At 38.1% G+C, this 19,623-nt stretch overlaps 1 protein-coding gene across 1 annotated transcript in view; it reads right to left on the reverse strand.

The window, feature by feature from the left end:
• Window positions 1-19,623, reverse strand: part of LOC150100324 (inverted formin-2-like) — a 319,787-nt gene that overhangs the window by 119,920 nt on the left and 180,244 nt on the right. Inside the window, exon 7 of the mRNA XM_090402638.1 lies at window positions 16,086-16,228. Coding sequence (XP_090258764.1) covers window positions 16,086-16,228 — 143 coding nt within the window. The remainder of the gene's footprint in view (window positions 1-16,085; window positions 16,229-19,623) is intronic.

Here is a 19,623-nt window from a genome sequence, read left to right on the forward strand (position 1 = left end):
TCTGAACTTCTATGGTTGGTGAGAGTGACTATGAAGTGATCAGCTGAGTTGGAAAATATGAAAACTTCTGTAAAGAAGGGATATATGTGAAACCACAAGTCTGGTGATTTATGAAAAAGCTTAAGAGAAAACTGGCAACTGTAGTACGAAAAGAAGAGTTGAGTGGAATGGAAATAGATTCTGGTTGGGCATTGACTGAGAGCTATTTAACAGTAGCAATCTTGATTGTATCCCAAAGGTAAAAAGGCTAAATAAGATAGGAGTAAAAATGGATGAATGAAGAGATTAAGTGTGAAATCTCGAAGAAGGCACCGTGGAGACAACACAAGTTGATGTTACATTAGTTGCATTAAACACCCATTTGTTGGCCCATCTATCCAGCTTATTGATATCCTCCTGAAGGGATACTACTAAATCAGTAGCATTACTAATAACCTTTCCCAACATTATCTGCAAACAACTGAATATTTCCCTGCAGTCCATTGACAATATCACTGATATAAAAGTTAGACAATACAGGTCCCAATAATGAGCCCTGAGAGATTCCACTTGTCACCTTCTCCTTCCTTAGTACTGCTCCCTCATACACAACTAACTGTGATACGTATCAGTCAGCCAATCCAATTCGCTTGTCTGATATCCAAACCTATATGGCAGCCGGCAAAGGTTGGTCGATTGGTAGAGTCTCTGCTACTAATAGCTCAGTTAAGTAAGTTTGAGCACGGTTAGTAGTTTGAAGGGGACCAATCGTTCGATGCTGTTGGCACACTCTCCCTCGACAAGTCTTTGGACTCCCTGGAGGTGTCAAATAATAATAATAATAATAATAATTAAAATATCAGTTTATCATGTGGCACCCTATCAAATACCTTTGTAAAATCAAATAATAGCATATGCCTTTCCCTCATCAGCTACTCCTGTTACTTTAATATAAAAGGAAATTAGATTACTAAAATAAGCCATCTGGGTATGATGTGGGGGGGGGGGGAATAGTGTAGGGCAAAAGTTGTTATTATTATTATTGTTCCGGGTAACTTCAAGGAGTAGACAGACTCATCGAGGGAGGCCCTAACATCATGTTAAGAACAACTATTCCACTTTGACACAGTATCTATCATACCTGGCCTTGAACTCATTCACGGTCGTAGTGCCCACAACACACTCTGGAAGCTTATTCCACTCATTCATCACTCTCCAAGTAAATAACCTAGCTCTAACTCCCTTGTCAACCACGCTCTTGCCCAGCTTCCATGCATGGCCCCGTAGTCCTACCACCACCAGTCATATTTTCAAAAATATCTTCTGGATCAATCTTATAGAAACTCTTCAATAATTTGAATGTCTCAATCATATCACCCCTCCTTCGCCTATCGTCCAATTTCTGCAACCCACAAATTTTCAACCTATTCTCATAAGGTTCAATCCACAGACCTTCTATCATCTTGATCACTCGTCTCTGGATCCTCTCCACTTCCTCTCCATCACGAAGAAACCCTGGTGCCCATAACTGGGCACAGTAGTCCAGATGGGGTCTTATCAAGGCTCGATACAGAGGAACAACAACTTGTTTGTCTCTGCATGTTAAAGTATTTTTCAGAAGCCAAGTGATTTGGTGAGCTGTTTTAGTCACTTTTGCAATGTGCCCCCCTAAACTTCAATTCCCTATCCACCAACAATCCCAAATCCCTGGCCTCAATCTCCTGGAGTACGGTTCCACCAATGCGATATACTGCTGCTATTCTTTTCACCTCCAAAGTGCATAACCTTACACTATGCCACATTAAATTGACATCCATTTTTCCTAGCCCAGTCCACCAAACTATCCAAATCATCCTGTAAAATTTTGACATCCTGTACACTCACAATTGCTCTACCCAACTTTGCATCATCAGCAAACAAGTGAACACTTCCTCTCAAATCCTTTCCAATATCATTGATGAACAGATTCAAAAGCAGTGGTCCAAGAACAGAGCCCTGCAGCACACTAGTCACAAGCCATCTTTTAGACTCCACTCCTACATAAACCACTCTTTGGTATCTCTCCTTCAACACCCTCCTATCCATCTCACCAACCCTATACCTATCCCCATCTGCTCCAGTTTACTGATTAGGGTTCCATGTGGTATCCTGTCAAAGGCCTTGGCAAGGTCCAGTAGTATCACTAAACCCATTTCCCCTATCCAGTGCAGCCGTCACTGTGTTATAAAACGTGGGCAAGTTACTGAGGCATGATCTACCCTTCACAAAACCATGTTGTCCCCCTATACAATACCCCATTTTCATCTATCCAATCCTGTATTCTTTTCTTGACTAATTTCTCTAAGACCTTGACAATGATTCCTGATATGCTAATCGGCCAGTAATTTACAACATCAGTCTTGGAACCACCTTTATGCAGTGGAACTATTTTCCCCTCTTTCCACCCCCTCAGGACTAACTCAGACCCAAGACTCAAATTAAACAAAATGGTCGAAGGACTAGCAATTCTTTAGTTGCTTCTCGTACAACACGAGGTGGTATACCATCCAATCCCACGGATGTATTGACATTGAGGTTATGCAATAGACTACTCACCTCCACTTCATTCACCACAATTCCTGTATAATCTACTGGTTTCTTTGTTTCTGCAATGTCACCACCTAGATGATATATACTTGCAAAGTGCTCACTCAGTACGCAACTATCTCAACTGATTCAGTTACCTCCCTACCATTGGCATTCTTTAAAATCATTCTGCCATGTACATTTTTTCTTTTACTTGAAACATATCAAAAAACTGTTTGGGATTCACTTTAGCCTGCATGGCTAATGTTCTTTCATAATCCGCTTTGGCTTTTCTTACCACACTCGTTACTATTCTGGCCTGTACTTTATACCATTCATGTGCCTGCCGGTCACCTTTCTCCTTAAATTCCCTCAACAGTTGTTTCTTTTTTTGAAGCTCAAGCTTAATGGTGTTATTCATCCATTTAACCCCTACTTGATTTATTATTCGGACTCTAGGTATACAGTCAGCCATTGCTTCATGCAAACACTTCTTAACTGCCTCCCATGCACTATCAACTTCTAGTCCTTGCAGTTGTACATGCCATGGCACTGAACCAATCAAACTCCTAAGCTTGTCATACTTTCCAGCCCGATAATTCCACATGTACCCTGTCTTAATTATAAATTCCACACCTTTAGCCACCTCCCAAGTCAAGACCCTATGATCACTCTCACCAATTGGTGGCAATGTGGTCATATTTGTTACAGCCAAATCCTCAGATGTAATTACTAGGTCAAGCACTCTCTGACCCCTAGTATTTTCTATTATTATATGTAATTACTAGGTCAAGCACTCTCTGACCCCTAGTATTTTCCATTACATGCTGTCGCAGATAGTTATCCCTTAATAACCGCATAAAATCCAATTCCTTCCTCCCGTGTGTGTCCTCTCCTCACTCCAATCAATGCGACCATAGTTGAAATCTCCCATAATAATTACCCTCCTTCCACCCATTTCTTCTATTTGCTTGTGCATACTGTCACCACCATCTTTTCCATCACCTGGTCTATAGCAGCACCCAATTGTATATTTAGTTCTGCTAGCCACAATCTCACACCAAATGGCCTCAAATGTGCTCTTTTCTCTATCCTGCAATTCAACTTCTATTCTCCTTGGCTGTAGCTCATCAGCTATCATCAACAATACTCCTCCCCCCATTTTATTCTCACTGTCATTCCTGAACACACCATACCCATCACATTCAATACCACTAGCTATATCATCTACAGTCAGCCATGATTCAGTAATACCATAATACCAATAACCTGTGGTCTGGAAGTGCCAACCATGGCCAAAAACTCTTCCTTCTTGTTCCTAATACTCCTAGCATTAATGTACATGAATTTAAGACCCCATTTAGCCCCAACCCTACGCTGAAGCCTTATATTAACTATCCCACTCTGATTTGTTGTCCTTATTCGCTCGGGCATTATTATATTCATTCATACATTCAACGGCTTCCCTAAGGACTGTATACCCCCCCCCCCTTAATAAATCTAGTTTCCCTGAATTTGCACATCCATTACATTCAGCAACACTTTTTCAAGTCTCCTTACACCGTAACCATTCAAATGCAAGCCATCCATCTTATATAGATCCTTTCACCCATCGAACTCACTCCGCACATCCACAAATTCCACACCACTCGTCATACATAACCCACGCATAAAGTCATCCTCAATTATGGCCCTCCTTTTAAACATTTCACTGTCATACCATGGCAAAAGACTAATCATTCTAACTCTCTCACTCTTTTCTTTTGCTACCTCAAACAATTCATTCAGGTCTTCTATCATTTCCATTTTATCTCCTTTCAAATCATTCGTACCTGCCACAACAGTTATTTCTTTCACCCTTTCCTTTTGCTCTCTAATAGACTCAGTTACATCCTTTATGGTCACACCAGGTTGGTACGATTTTGTCCAATCCTCTACTAATACACCTCATACTAACGAGTCTCCATAGAGCATTCTATCCTTCATTTTGTTCATGTTCACACTCATACACCTATTTTTCCTGTCATACTTTTTATTATTGCTTGGTTCATTCAGTCGACTTTTGCTCATACGTTCTAGCTGCTGTTTTGCCCTTTGTATCGCACCATTCAACAACGCGATCTCACTCATTGCATCTATCTCATCTTTTTTATTCTCTGTAAAACCATTAATACTATCATTCACACTCTCAAAATTCTGTGGTACAACCTCACCGTTTCTTGTCATATCCCTATTTTCTTCATTCTGAAGTTTGACAAAAAATATCACACTCACGATCCGAAATACACTTCAATTCCTCATTCTCCCTACATTTTCTACACACATTCACTCCTTTATCATCATCTAACTACACTCTGACCGCACTCCGCAAAGCGTACATTTCGCAGATGGTACACTGAATCATCTCCTTTACATTACCGTTCTTGAAAGAAGATGGCGAACCATCATTACTGGCCGCCATTTTCCTTCGTACTGGAGCCATACTTACTAGTAACGTATTTTATCAAATTACAAATTATAAACACCAAAAACACACAAACAGACGCACTAAGATACGCAAAGCAAACAAAACTACGCAATATTAAAGTAAATTTATCAACGATAACTGAAAATAACGCTTATCTTATCTGGAGCTTTCACAAACACTACACACTACGAATCCCTCTAGCGGCGACTTCCCGACATAGATTATGTTATAAAACACTTTAGTACACTAACTACACTAACAAAACTACAACAATATACTAAAATTACACAATTAATTCTAACAAAATATTAATAAATCAACAAAATTCACAAATCTTTCAGGAGCTCTCCGACAGTACATCCTTTCACCAGCTAGCCTTGAACACCAGTCCAAAGTTACGACCAATTGCCTTGGCAAGAGACCAAAAGGCATGGCTGCCATTTGAACAGGCTGCCAGCTTCCTGCCCATTCAAATTCTGTTTTTAAAGCATTGATAATTTTCTTGCATCTGTTTCAGGCTTCAGTATAGGCATTGAAGGAGGATGGGTTCTTGATTTGAGCCAGTTGTGATATGCCTGATTTTTCATTTGTACAGCCTTGGCACATCTTTTGGAGAACCAAGGTTTAGATAGGGGGACGGCAGTTCAGAATAGTGTGGGGAATGTATATTTTCATGCCAGTGGTGATAAGTTTGGTGCATATGTTTGGACTGGAAGAGTAGAAACAATAATCCAACCATGGGAATGAAGCACAGTAGTCTCAGAGACTGTCCCAATTGGCACTGTTATAATGCCAACCTACTCATGTGGGAGCGACTGTGTAAGCGTTTCTGCATGGGGAGGGGGGATTAGAACTAGGTTGTGGTCAGAATTACCCAGGGGATTCACTATATTCACTGCATATTTGGAAGGTTCACTGGTAAGGAAGAGATCTAGGGTATTTGGGGAGTGGTTTGGGTTATCTGGTATTCTGGTTGGTTTTTGAACAATTTGTGTAAGGTCGTTAGTAATGGCAAATGTTTTAGCATCTCTGCCTGCAGGATCTGTACAACTGGAGGTGGAAAGCCAACTGGTCTTATGGACATTAAAATCACCCAGGAGGATGATTTCACTGTTATGAGAGTGGGACTGGAGAAAATCAACTTTTAAGGAGAGGAAATGAAAGAGCTCAGAGTGGTTGGTGTTATTAGGAGAGTGATAGAGACAGAAGATGAATTTGACTGAGTGGGGGAGGGATATTTTCAGTCAAAGAAGGTCGAAGTTGGGCGATATATGCCCTTGGGTCAAAAGGAGTTAAATAAAGTATAGTTAGGAAGGTTGAGATGGATAGTGCTGGGGGAAGGTGAGATTTGAGTTTCTGTTAAAAAGAGTAGGTGGGGTTTGGTGGACTGCAGATAGTAGTGGACACTATTAGGTTGGTGTTGAGGCATGGCTGCCATTTGAACAGGCTGCCAGCTTCCTGCCCATTCAAATTCTGTTTTTAAAGCATTGATAATTTTCTTGCATCTGTTTCAGGCTTCAGTATAGGCATCGAAGGAGGATGGGTTCTTGATTTGAGCCAGTTGTGATATGCCTGATTTTTCATTTGTACAGCCTTGGCATATCTTTTGGAGAACCAAGGTTTAGATAGGGGGACGGCAGTTCAGAATAGTGTGGGGAATGTATATTTTCATGCCAGTGGTGATAAGTTTGGTGCATATGTTTGGACTGGAAGAGTGGAAACAATAATCCAACCATGGGAATGAAGCATAGTAGTCTCAGAGACTGTCCCAATTGGCACTGTTATAATGCCAACCTACTCATGTGGGAGCGACTGTGTAAGCGTTTCTGCATGGGGGGGGGGGATTAGAACTAGGTTGTGGTCAGAATTACCCAGGGGATTCACTATATTCACTGCATATTTGGAAGGGTCACTGGTAAGGAAGAGATCTAGGGTATTTGGGGAGTGATTTGGGTTATCTGGTATTCTGGTTGGTTTTTGAACAATTTGTGTAAGGTCGTTAGTAATGGCAAATGTTTTAGCATCTCTGCCTGCAGGATCTGTACAACTGGAGGTGGAAAGCCAACTGGTCTTATGGACATTAAAATCACCCAGGAGGATGATTTCACTGTTATGAGAGTGGGACTGGAGAAAATCAACTTTTAAGGAGAGGAAATGAAAGAGCTCAGAGTGGTTGGTGTTATTAGGAGAGTGATAGAGACAGAAGATGAATTTGACTGAGTGGGTGAGGGATATTTTCAGTCAAAGAAGGTCGAAGTTGGGCGATATATGCCCTTGGGTCAAAAGGAGTTAAATAAAGCATAGTTAGGAAGGTTGAGATGGATAGTGCTGGGGGAAGGTGAGATTTGAGTTTCTGTTAAAAAGAGTAGGTGGGGTTTGGTGGACTGCAGATAGTAGTGGACACTATTAGGTTGGTGATGAAAATTTATTTATCACTAGGTTAGACTATAATAGATTTAGTTTAATCCTTTATCCCAGTGAGAGCAAACAAAGTTTGCGCCTGAAAATATCTTCAGGACTAAATATAGTGTTGTACTATCTTATCCAGTAAGTAGTGCAAACTAGTCTGGGTAGATGGCCAATCCCTTTAATGCATAACAGTATACATATCCACATAGGAAATGTGTTTTGCATTATGGGAGATACTGGGTTAGAAGTGCCTGGTAGCTTGCTCCACCTTTGCCACGAGTTGCCTAGGTGTTGCACTACTTACTGGATAAGATAGTACAACACTATATTTAGTCCTGAAGATATTTTCAGGCGCAAACTTTGTTTGCTCTCACTGGGATAAAGGATTAAACTAAATCTATTATAGTCTAACCTAGTGATAAATAAATTTTCAACATCTTTCTCTAAATCCAGAGTAATTTTTAAAAAAAGGTGATAAACCTTTTGGCAACTCCCATAGGCACAGATGACTTGCTACTGCTTCTGCCTGGTATCTCCAGCTCTGGGCCTGGCTCCCACTGAAGAGACCTCAATAAAGGTCGAAACTAGTCTGGGTAGATGGCCAATCCCTTTAATGCATAACAGTATACATATCCACATAGGAAATGTGTTTTGCATTATGGGAGATACTGGGTTAGAAGTGCCTGGTAGCTTGCTCCACCTTTGCCACGAGTTGCCTAGGTGTTGCACTACTTACTGGATAAGATAAGATAGTACAACACTATATTTAGTCCTGAAGATATTTTCAGGCGCAAACTTTGTTTGCTCTCACTGGGATAAAGGATTAAACTAAATCTATTATACTATTAGGTTGGTGTTGAGGCCATGGATGTTGGTGAAGTGGATGTGCAAAGTTCTGTGAGGGATGGATCTGACGCAAAGATCTTACATGTTTCCTATGCAGTGCCTTTATACTGGTCTCTTTGTTAGCTATAAGTGGCATCACTTGATTTTTGCACTAGTTTGGTTTATTTGTAGTCTATCAAACAAACAAATCTTTTGGTGTTTCTCTTCTAGTCGTCTTCGGAGTTGGCGTCTTTGTTCTCTCTGGGCAAAAGTTAAATCAGGTCGTGCACATATGCATGGCATGACTGGGGGGGGGGGGGGAGAAGTGTCCTTTAGCTTGTTTATTGCTGTTATAAATTAGGATTAGTTTGTCAGTGTGTCACAGGTCACTTTCATGAGACATGGAAAGTTCGTTCCGTCCTTTCTTTTGTTTATGGTCCGAAACTATGGCATTTGACAATATTTCTGGAATCAAAGTTGCATGCTCCTGCTAGTTTGCCGACATCTTTTAATGATTTACCATTTTCCGTTGAAAAGTTCAGGATAAAGGCATTGAGTCTCCTATTTTCGGCCTCGAGTGACTCATGTACCATTGATGCAAATAGTTTGCGAAGTTTGTTAGCGGGCACTTGTGCAGTTGCAATCGGGCACTGGTCATCGAGTATCTCGAGCTTAATTACCAACTTTCGGATTTTGGAGGAGAAGGTATCAATCATGGTATTAAGATGCCGTTTGAGGTTTTTCAACTCGTTTGCCTGGGTTTAGTAGCTGTTTTATGGAAGGGAGGCACATCATACAGAAGTAAGACTGGTTGAGATTGGTAAAAAGCTTGTGCACCGATTCATCTATTTTCGTGCAGGAAGTATGTAGCCAGTAGCAACAGAAATTGCACAATATACTTTTTTACTTTCAGTAACTTCAGTTTCACAGCTACGGCACTTCATTTTGGCATTTGGTTTGTTGGTGACCGGTAGCGCTACGCTGATGGGACTCTATGTAATCTTTCATTGTTGGCCTTTGTTACCGCCATCTTTACTTTACTTGGCAGGCATAGCAGGTGCTTTCACGTGGCTGTTTTTTTATTTTAAAAAAATAACTGATTTGACCGACTATGGGTACTTACAAGTTGTGGAAGTAATCTGTTCCTTAGTACCCTCTGTTAGTTTTCCGTTTGCTGTTTATTTTGCACAAAAAACACTTGCAATTACAATAAAATGTGGGTGCATAAGTTTAACTTAACTTATTCACAGGTGCTATTTATCCTATAAACACCATTTGGTGAGTTGTGGGAAGTTAAGGATAATAGTTCCATTGGGAAAGTGATTAGTTGAATAGATATGACAGTAGTGAACTGAGAAGAAGAGCAATGATATTGAATTACAAGATGGCTGAATTGCCAGACAGAGAGTGTTCATTTTGTGAATGTATAGAATGAATTCTAAGGAAATTTTGAATGGATCAAAGCTGATGGAACGTATGTGAATGAGTTTGGTGTTGGTCATTTGAAGCAACTGTTGTTTACTAAGAGTATACAGGGTTCATATGAAATCAGTACTGCTAAGAGTCAGAGTGAGAGAGAAGGTGAAAAGTAGGTTGTAGAAGGACAGGAAGAGGATGGATATAAAGGTGAGGAAATGATTATAGCAGGGCAAAGTGATACAGTGCAAATTGAGATAAGGATGATAAGCATATGAATCAAAATCAGAGTCGGATCAGGGAAACAGGAATGGTCAGAATGAAGAGAGAAGTGCACTATAGCAGAAAGATTAATTATCTTGATGGGATGGCCTCAAAGAGTGGAGAATTGCTATGCTTGTATACCAACATATGGAGTATCAGAAAAAGAGGGGCTGAGTTTGGCATTGTCAAATCAGTACGTCCAAAGATAATTGGCATAAGTGAACCTCGGTTAACTGAGGATGATATACTGTAAGGACTTGAAATGGTAGGATATAGAATTTTCTGAAAAGACAGGAAGATGGTAGCAGAGGAACTGTGTCCTTCAAGAGTGGAAGTGGAAAATACAATATTATTATTATTATTATTATTATTTCGAGCGACTCCAGGAGTCCTTAGACTCATCGAGGGAGGCCCTAAACATCATGTCCACACAACTATGCAATTACATTCTCACAGTATCTATCATACCTTGTCTTGAACTCGTTCACCGTCATATCACCCACAACAGACTCTGGCAGCTTATTCCACTCATTTACCACTCTAAAAGTAAAGAACCCAGCTCTAACACCCCTGCTAACCACACTCTTGCCCAGCTTCCATAGGTGTCCCCTAGTTCTCCCACCACCAGTCCTGATCTCAAAAATATCCTCTGAATTAATCCTATAGAATCCCTTTAGCAATTTGAATGTCTCAATCATATCTCCCCTCCTTCGCCTATCAACTAGTTTCTGCAACCCACAAATCTTCAACCTGTTCTCATATGGTTCATTCCATAGACCTGTTATCATCTTAGTCACACGCCTCTGGATCCTCTCCACCTCCTCCCCATCAAGAAGGAACCGAGGTGACCAAATCTGGGCACAGTAGTCGAGATGAGGTCTTATCAAGGCTCGGTACAGAGGTACAATAACTTGCTTGTCTCTGCTCGTCAAGGTATTTTTCAACAACCAAGCGAGTTGATGAGCTGATTTAGCTACTTTTGCAGTGTGCCCCCTAAACTTCATCTCCCTATCCACCAACACTCCCAAGTCCCTGGCCTCATCAATCTCTTGGAGTACAGTTCCACCAATGTGGTATACGGCTGCTAATCTTTTCACCCCAAAATGCATAACCTTACATTTTGTCACATTAAATTGACATCCATTCTCCTTAGCCCAGAACTCCAATCTATCTAAGTCATCCTGCAAGACTTTGACATCTTCTGTATTCACTATTGCCCTACCCAACTTTGCATCATCAGCGAAATGGCAAATATAGCAAAAAGAAAAAGAAAAAAAAACAGTACTGAATAACTACAATGATATATGTTATGGAGTAAACAGGTTTATCAACAGAGAAATATATGTATGTATGTTTACACATGATAATATGTACATCCACAACTACTAATGGAATCTAGGTCGAATAAAGTATAGATGACAGTAGATTACATACTAGAAATGGGCACACTGTCTTTCAAGACAGGTTTCTGTCCATTCTTTCGATGTGTTCAATCTTCTTTCAATATTTGGCATTCATACTTTGTCCAATACCGGGTCTATTTTTAGACTTGGTATTGGACATAGCAGAAATACTATGTATTTCTGTGCTTTTTTTTTTTGTCCCAGAGAGTATAGCCTGCTGTCCTTCATGGGGATTTCATTTCTCCAGTTTCTATTATTTTTGATTCTACAGTTTTTATGGTTCATAATTCACTTCCGTATAGTAGAGAAGGTCTTGCCAAAACTTTATAAACTCTTATTCTTTTATGCTTTTGAACTTGGTTAGGTTTGGAAATATTATTGATAATTCCTGTTATCCTTTGAAAATTTGATATCAATGTAAGCTTCTTTTGTATATAGGTACAGCACATCCAAGGTATTTGAAGCAGTTAATTTGTTCTAAAATTTTATTTTCAATCATGATTTTACTTCTGAAAATGGTCCTTTAAAAGCCATGATTTTTGTTTTGTCTGTTGATATTGGAATTCCAAATTTTTTGCACTTATATTTAAGGCATATATTGATTTTTGGAGTTCATCTTCACATCTTATGATTATTTGAAGTTTTATATGAATTACCTAAAGTTTTTACAACATCTATCTGCATACAAATTCCAAAGAAAAATAATGCACAAAATTGTGAGGATTATAGAACTGTGAGCCTAATATCCCATGCATCTAAAATTATTTTAACCAATGTTAACAAAGAAATTGAAAGAGCCTTAATTGGTGAATTGAGTGAACAACAGAAAGGCTTCAGAAGCAGAATGGGAACCATTAATGCTATCCTGGAACTAAAAATACTAATAGAAAGATCACTTGAAAGAAATAGGAACATTTACATATGCATCACAGACTTTCAGAAGGCCTTTGACTGGGTAAAACATAATAAAATGTTCAATATATTAGATGAATTTGCCATAGAAGCTCATGTACTTAAGATTATATAAATGATTTACACCAAACAGAAAATGCAGCTGTTTAATTCTAAGGCTTCTGTAGTGAAAATAAAAAGAGGAGTTAGACAAGGTTGTATCCTCTCACCAAATCTATTTAATATCTATAGTGAGACAGTGATGAAAAAGATTGAAAAACAAAAAATAGGAATTAGTATCAATGGAATAAAATACAACAATCTTAGATATGCTGACGATGCCATTCTAAGAGCAGAAAACAGAAACAAATTAATCAAATTTCTGCAGCTACTAATTGAAGAAGGTAAAGAATTTGGATTAGATATAAATGCAAAAAAGACCAAATTTATGAAAATCTCAAAAGAAAACAGATTCAAGCCAGAAATATTCATAAACAATATGAAAATTGAACATACAACAGAATGCAAATATTTAGGCACCTACTTTACTGTAGATGGAAAGCAAGATAAAGAAATAAAAATAAGAACAACCATAGCTAAAGATGCCTTCTGGAAAAATAAAGATCTGCTCAGACGTTCTGTGTGAGTATCGAGACAAAGAAAAGAATGATAAGAACATTAGTATGGCCAGTTTTCACATATGAAGTGAGACCTGGATATTCAAGAAGAGAGTAAGACAACAGATAATGGCTTCTGAAATGTGGTGCTATAGGAGAGTTCTGAAAATCTCATGGACAGAACACGTGACAAATAGAGATGTCCTATAGAGAATGAGAATACAGAGATCTTTATTACAGGAAATGATCCAGAGAAAGATGAGATTGGCAGGACATGTACTGAGAGGTTCAACAGAACAGAGGATACTAACAGTTTTAGAAGGAAAAATTATGGGAAAACAAGAGTCAAAAAACAAAGGACATGGCTTGAAGATATAAGATCATGGATAGGATCACATGGCTATTCAGAAACAAAAAGGAAAGTCCCCAACTGAGAGAACTGGAAGGACATGGTGCTGCACCCTCTCACTGAGGAAGCTACATGAAGAAGAAGAAGAAGAAGAACATTTATTTTTAAGATGTATATAGGCGTACTAATAGAATTTGGGTATAGAAAAAAAATTAAGCACTAATCGAGGGATTGCTGTACAGATTTCTTGATCTTGATATGATGTAAGTATATTTAAATTAAACCTGCAAAGATATTATATTCTTGTTTTATCCTTCGTCCAAGCGGAAGCAAATAAACTTTGCACATGAACTACATTCTCAAATAGACAAGTAAAAAGTCTATTCAAATCTTCCTGAAGGGAATTAATATCAGTAGTGTTACTTATAATTCTTCCCAACTTTGCATCATCAGCAAATAACTGAACTACTTGTATATAGCAAATAACTACTTGTATAGAGAGGCTAACGACTTCACATTAATTACCTTTGTAACCCATTTATGATGGCCAGCATGAATTTGTAATGGGCAGGTCTTGTTTTAGCAATTTACTTGCATTTTATGATAGGGCAACAAGTAGGTTAGATAAGAGAAAATCACATACAGTGATATTCTTGGACTTTGCAAAATCATTTGATGGATTACCACATGATAAGTTGGTGTACAAGCTGCAGAGGATGGGAATAGATAGTATAATGGTTAGATGAAACAGAGATTAGCACTCTGAACGATATCAGCAAGTTGTGCATGATGGAGCAGTGTTCCAAAAAGGAGGGTAACCAGTGACGTGCCACAGAGTTCTGTTCTTGAGCCACTGCTGTTTAACTTGTTTGTAAACGATATATCATGTGGACTTACTGGGGGATCTTCAGTTATTTGCTGATGATGCAAAGTTGGGAAGAATTATAAGTAACACTACTGATATTAATTCCCTTCAGGAAGATTTGAATAGACTTTTTACTTGGACAAAGGAGTGGAGTTGTAGTTTTAATATTAATAAGTGCAAGGTGTTGCATTTTGGAGTACAAAAATATAAGGCTGTGTACTATATTGACAGTATCGTACTCAAGGAAGTGGATGAAGTTTGAGATTTCAGAGTGATGGCTGATAGTAGACTGAAGTTTAGAGAGCATATTGCACGTGTTCAAAGACTGCACATTGTAGTGCTGCTATGATAAGAAGTACTCTAACATGTAGGGAAAAGGAAGTGGTTATACCACTGTATAAAGCACTGGGCAGACTACACTTGCACTGTTGTGCACAAATTTCATCACCTGGTTTTCATTGTGATGTGGAAACACTGAAGAGGTTTCATAGATGAGTGATTAAGATAATATCAGGACTTTGGAATGTTGGTTGTGGAGCGAGGTTGAAGAAATGTGGATTGCAGAGTTTAGTGGATAGGAGGAAAAGAGTTGATATGATAGAGCTTTTTGACTTAGTGAGAGGATTTTTATCAGATTAATCCCAATGGGATTATAAAAAGAGTGAAGTGAAGAGGGCAAGAACCAGAAGCTATCTCTGGAAGTTATGTAAGGATGTGGTGATGAAGGGTGTGAGGAGTAGATGACCTTATCCCAATTAAAGGTATAATTTGCACTACATGAATGAAAATATGCAAGTTAAGATTTTCTTTTCTTCTGTATTCCATGCTGTTAAAACCCAGATTATTTATCACTGAACTTACAAAGTTTTATATCAAACATTCTATAACATAAGAATTTTCCACTCTTCTTCTTCTTCTATGCTCTTTCTCATCTGTTATTCACAACACAAAATGTTGTGAATAACAACATTTTATATTGTGAATTCTCACTGTGTGAGAATATCAAAAACTTTTAATATTTTCTGCATCTTGTCTAAAGTCTTCAGTGTAATAAGTTTTGGTTTTGGAATCACTATTACAATGTAAACAATAACATCAGTCATATATAATGCTCTAAATAGTTAAATTTAATTTTTGGCCACCTTTATATTATCAATTATTTCATAATATTACAATATTATGGAAATTGGTGTGTGTGTGTGGGGGGGAGGATTGATTTGTACATAATTAAGGCAATTTGGATTTATTATTATCATTATTATTATGTAACGCCTCCAGGGAGTCCAAAGACTCATGGAGAGTTGTAGAGCAGGTGCTCTCCCTCAATCTCCACCAACTGCAACTACCTTCAATTACACCAATGCCATCTACCGCTGATCACCACCACTATTTTCACAGACAATCACAAATATCCATGCCCACAGCAGGATTCGAACCCACAGCTGGAGAGCGGGTATGCTAACCACTCGGCCAACCAGGCTGGCAATTTACTTGAATAAATATTCAAGAAATAAACACAATGTAGCCTCAAACTTTATTCATGTTAATATTCACAGTTTAGATTTTTTTAATTTTATTTTATAGTACTCTATATTAACTTGGTAGTACGCCAACTTTTCAGATCATACCCTGCCTGCATTTTTTTCACTACAATATTGGGTTGTTCAACATGCATCCATGTTGGGTTTCTTTCACTATAAACTGACTGCATAATGAAATAAGTCAGCATCTGAAGTATAAACAAGATCCTTTCAGAAATACTGAGCAAATTAAAATATAAATTTGGATTATTCTCTATAGATCATCCACAACGTCCAACCTTAGTACCATTATTATATTATTATTTACTGATGCATGAAATTCAAGATTAATTTATCACATAAATATAGATAAAAAAAAAAAATTAAGAAAATTATGACAAACTAAATTTACAAGTAAAAGGATAAAATAAAATCTCATTCGTATCTATTCCCTCCTCAGTAACATGGCCAAAAATTTGCATATTTCTTTATTAAAATAAAAATTAATTTCTGACCTCTTCTGGTTCCTTTTGAGGCTTCATTTTATTTTTTTCTTTGGAACTAACTGATTTCTGACAAAACAGCTGCTCAATTTCTTCAAAGTTTAATTTTACATCTTTCGATTTGTTCTGAAGCTTATTCCAAATGGAATTTCCCCCTAGATAATACATAATTGAGACACATTTTGAACATAATGCAAAAGAAATAACGTTGTCTTTTAAACAGTAAATTTCAACCTGAAATTCACTTTTTAAATTATGATAAATTATATATAGGATCACATAAAAGAAACAAAAATAGATAACTTATAATTATTTGATATCAAGACTTAAAGAGAAAACTGTTTTGTCTTCTTTAACAATAATAGATTCTTATAAGTATGTTTGTATTTGAACTATTTTAAATTTTAGTTGAACTGTTAAATATGTAATATCATTGATAATAAAAACATTTACTTACTGAAAAAGAGAGCCAAAAAGCTTCACTTTGGTGATACAAAATTATTGAAATTAAGTGGATATTGAATCCAACATTATTTCAAAACCAAATAGAGAAACTACAAGAGATTCATGCTGAATATAGAGACTATAAAAGTTTCGGCAGATACGAGTGTAAGCAAACCTTCCATGACAGGGCAACTCGTAGTGGTGGAGTAAGCTCTGATCACTGTCCTTAGTATTTTCCCATAATGTAAAACATCTCCTAGCAGAGAGGTATGATGTTATACATTATGGGGGGAGGTCACTACCCAAACTAGTTTCGACCTTTTTTTGAGGTCTCGTCAGTGGGAGCCAGACCAAGAATACTCAGGATCAACGATCAACATTACTAGCAAAAAAGGTGAAGCAAATGCTTTTCATACTCCCCGCTGTCTGGTAAGAAAACGGTGAGTGGAAAAACTTGTGAGCCAATTGCTCGCCCTGAGTGGCCTTGGAGATTAAATGTCACAATTGGAGTTTAAGATGGCTTTTGGTTATTTTTTTGTGTTTGAAGTAGACTGTTGCGTCGTAATTTACAGCTAGTTGAACCAATTTGTTAGGGTGCACAGATGCTTTTGAGAAGAACTTTGTTGCTATAATCTGCATGAAAGTATAAATATAGACGTCTGTGTCCCGATGGAGCTGCACATTTCGTACCAACCAAGTTGCATTAAGGATTATTCGTAGACATTTATTTTGCACACGTTGTAACTTGAGAATATTGGAATCAGTGGTATGGCTCCAAGCCAGAGAAGCGTAAGTGAGTATAGTGAGTAATTTGATTCTGGTATTCAGCTTACTGTTCTTCCTATTGATCAGAGGATAGAGCTGGGCAAGGCAATGGCTTTTGATGTATTTACACTCTTTACACAGAGAATCTTGATATGGCTGTTGAAAGTCAGCCTTCTGTCCAGCAGTACACCAAGGTATTTGATCTCTGTTTGCCATGGGATTTTAGTGTTGAATAGGAAAATGTCTCCTTTAGGAAGCATTGGTCTTCTGGAGAATAGCATGGCTACATTCTTCTGAGGATTCACTTGCAGTCTCCATTCGATGAACCATTTTTCAATCAGTAGTAGGTTTTCTTGCAGTTTCTTGGTGGCGAGATGCAGCTAATATAAAGGGCTTTGATAGATGACAATGGATTGTGTGGGATGTCACATATGTATATGGAAAACAATTGGTGCCACTAAGGATCCTTGTGGGACTCCAGCTAAGATGTGCTTTTGTGCTGATACTGCACTGCCAATCTTAACTTGCATATGCCTGTCAACAAGGTATGATTTGATTAAGTGAACCATTTCCAATGGTATTCCAGTTGAGATCAGTTTATGTAGTAGTCCATAATGCCAGACCTTGTCAAATGCACTGGCTATGTCAAAGAAACCAGCTCCAGTGCAGTGATGCCAGTTGAATCCTGTGGAGATGTATTCGACAAGTCTATGCATCTGTTGCATGGTACTATGGAATTGACGGAACCCAAACTGCTCATTAGGCAGAATGTTTAACTTTTGTACGTAGGCTTGGAATCTCATAAGGATAACTTTCTCAGCAATCTTACCCAGATTTGAGGTGAGGCTGATTTGTCTGTAACTTTGGGGCAGGTGAGGATCTTTTCCAGTCTTATGAATTGGAATGATGTCCTCCACTTTCCAGCAAGAAGAGAAATGTTTAAAGCAGAGGATGAAATTTATTATGTTGGTCAGATGAACAACAGCTAAATGTGGTAGTTTTATCACCATGTTGGTGATTCCGTCAGGTCCAGGAGCCTTTTTATTTTTTAGTTTCTTGATTATACCATATATTGCTGCTGGTGAGGTGAGTGTAATTTGATTGGGGGCATGTTACAGAAGGTAAGAATACTCGGGATGAAGTGATGCAGAACTTATACTTCACTGTACTTTACATTGAACAGTGTGGCAGAGAGAGAGAGAGATGGTATATCTGATGGCCATTATTGTGTGTGTGAATATCAATAGAAAGCAGGATGTATGCAGAGAGAAATAAAACTGCTGAGAAAGGAGATGGAAGGAATGAAGTTCAAGTTGAGGAGGGTGAATGAAGATATTAGGAGGCTGGAGAGGTTGCTAGTGTGAGAAGAGTGAGAGTACATATGAGAGAAGAGCATCAGGGAGCAAGGGAGAGAGGAACTTGAGAGAATGGGAGAGGAAGGGAACAAGAGGAAATTGGAGAAAGTCAAGAGTGTGTGGAAGCAAAGGATAGAAATGAGGAGAAAGACTGGAAGCAGAAAGAGTCAGTTATGTCAGTGAGAGAAGGATGACTGAATCTGGAGTCTGACATATGGAGATAAGATGATTTGGGATGTGCAGAGTAGAGTGCCCAAGGAATACTTGCCTGGTAGAATGATAGCGTGTAGCAATGGCAGTGAACAGAGGTGAAAATGTAGACAAGATGACTAATGGTTAGTACAAATGACCTGAGAGGCAGCATGAATCATGTAGTACATGATTTGAGGTTGATGTTAGGGATAGCATAGCAGAAATGTATTCAAGGAAAGACGGTTAGTGTCCCAGTATGATAATGCAGAATGAAGGAGAAATGCAGCGATAGGAAATGAGATGATAATGAGAATATCCAGAAAGAGAGGTCTGAAATATGAGAAGCGGGGGGTGGAAAGTTGTGATAGACACCTAGAACAAAAATTAATTACCATATTTGCCAGCATATAAGACGAACCCCCTTTTTTGTACACTTTTTTTTTTTTTTTTTTTTTTTTTTTTTTTTTTTTAGGTACACATACATTTTTTTATGTACACATAAAAAAAACTCTTTAACTGAATATTATAATGAATTTACAGTATTTCAAATATAAAGTAATAAGTAGGTCTACTTTCAACAAATACCTAATCTAGCTAGGAAACAGTACCCACCTTTTCATCTTTGTGAAAACCCAGAAATTCATCTCCAGAGCTAAATGAAGAGACACTTGAAACTCTTCTAAATCAGAATCTGAGTCCTCATACAACAAATTTTCCTCTGTACCATACAGTGCATTACTGATACCACGCTTCTTAAATGATTTAACCACTGTCTCTGTTTTCACAGCATCCCA

Source organism: Typopeltis vanoorti, chromosome 13 (assembly GCF_054136105.1).
Source record: "Typopeltis vanoorti isolate ZY-2024b chromosome 13, IOZ_Tvanoo_1.0, whole genome shotgun sequence".
Taxonomy (NCBI): domain Eukaryota; kingdom Metazoa; phylum Arthropoda; class Arachnida; order Uropygi; family Thelyphonidae; genus Typopeltis; species Typopeltis vanoorti.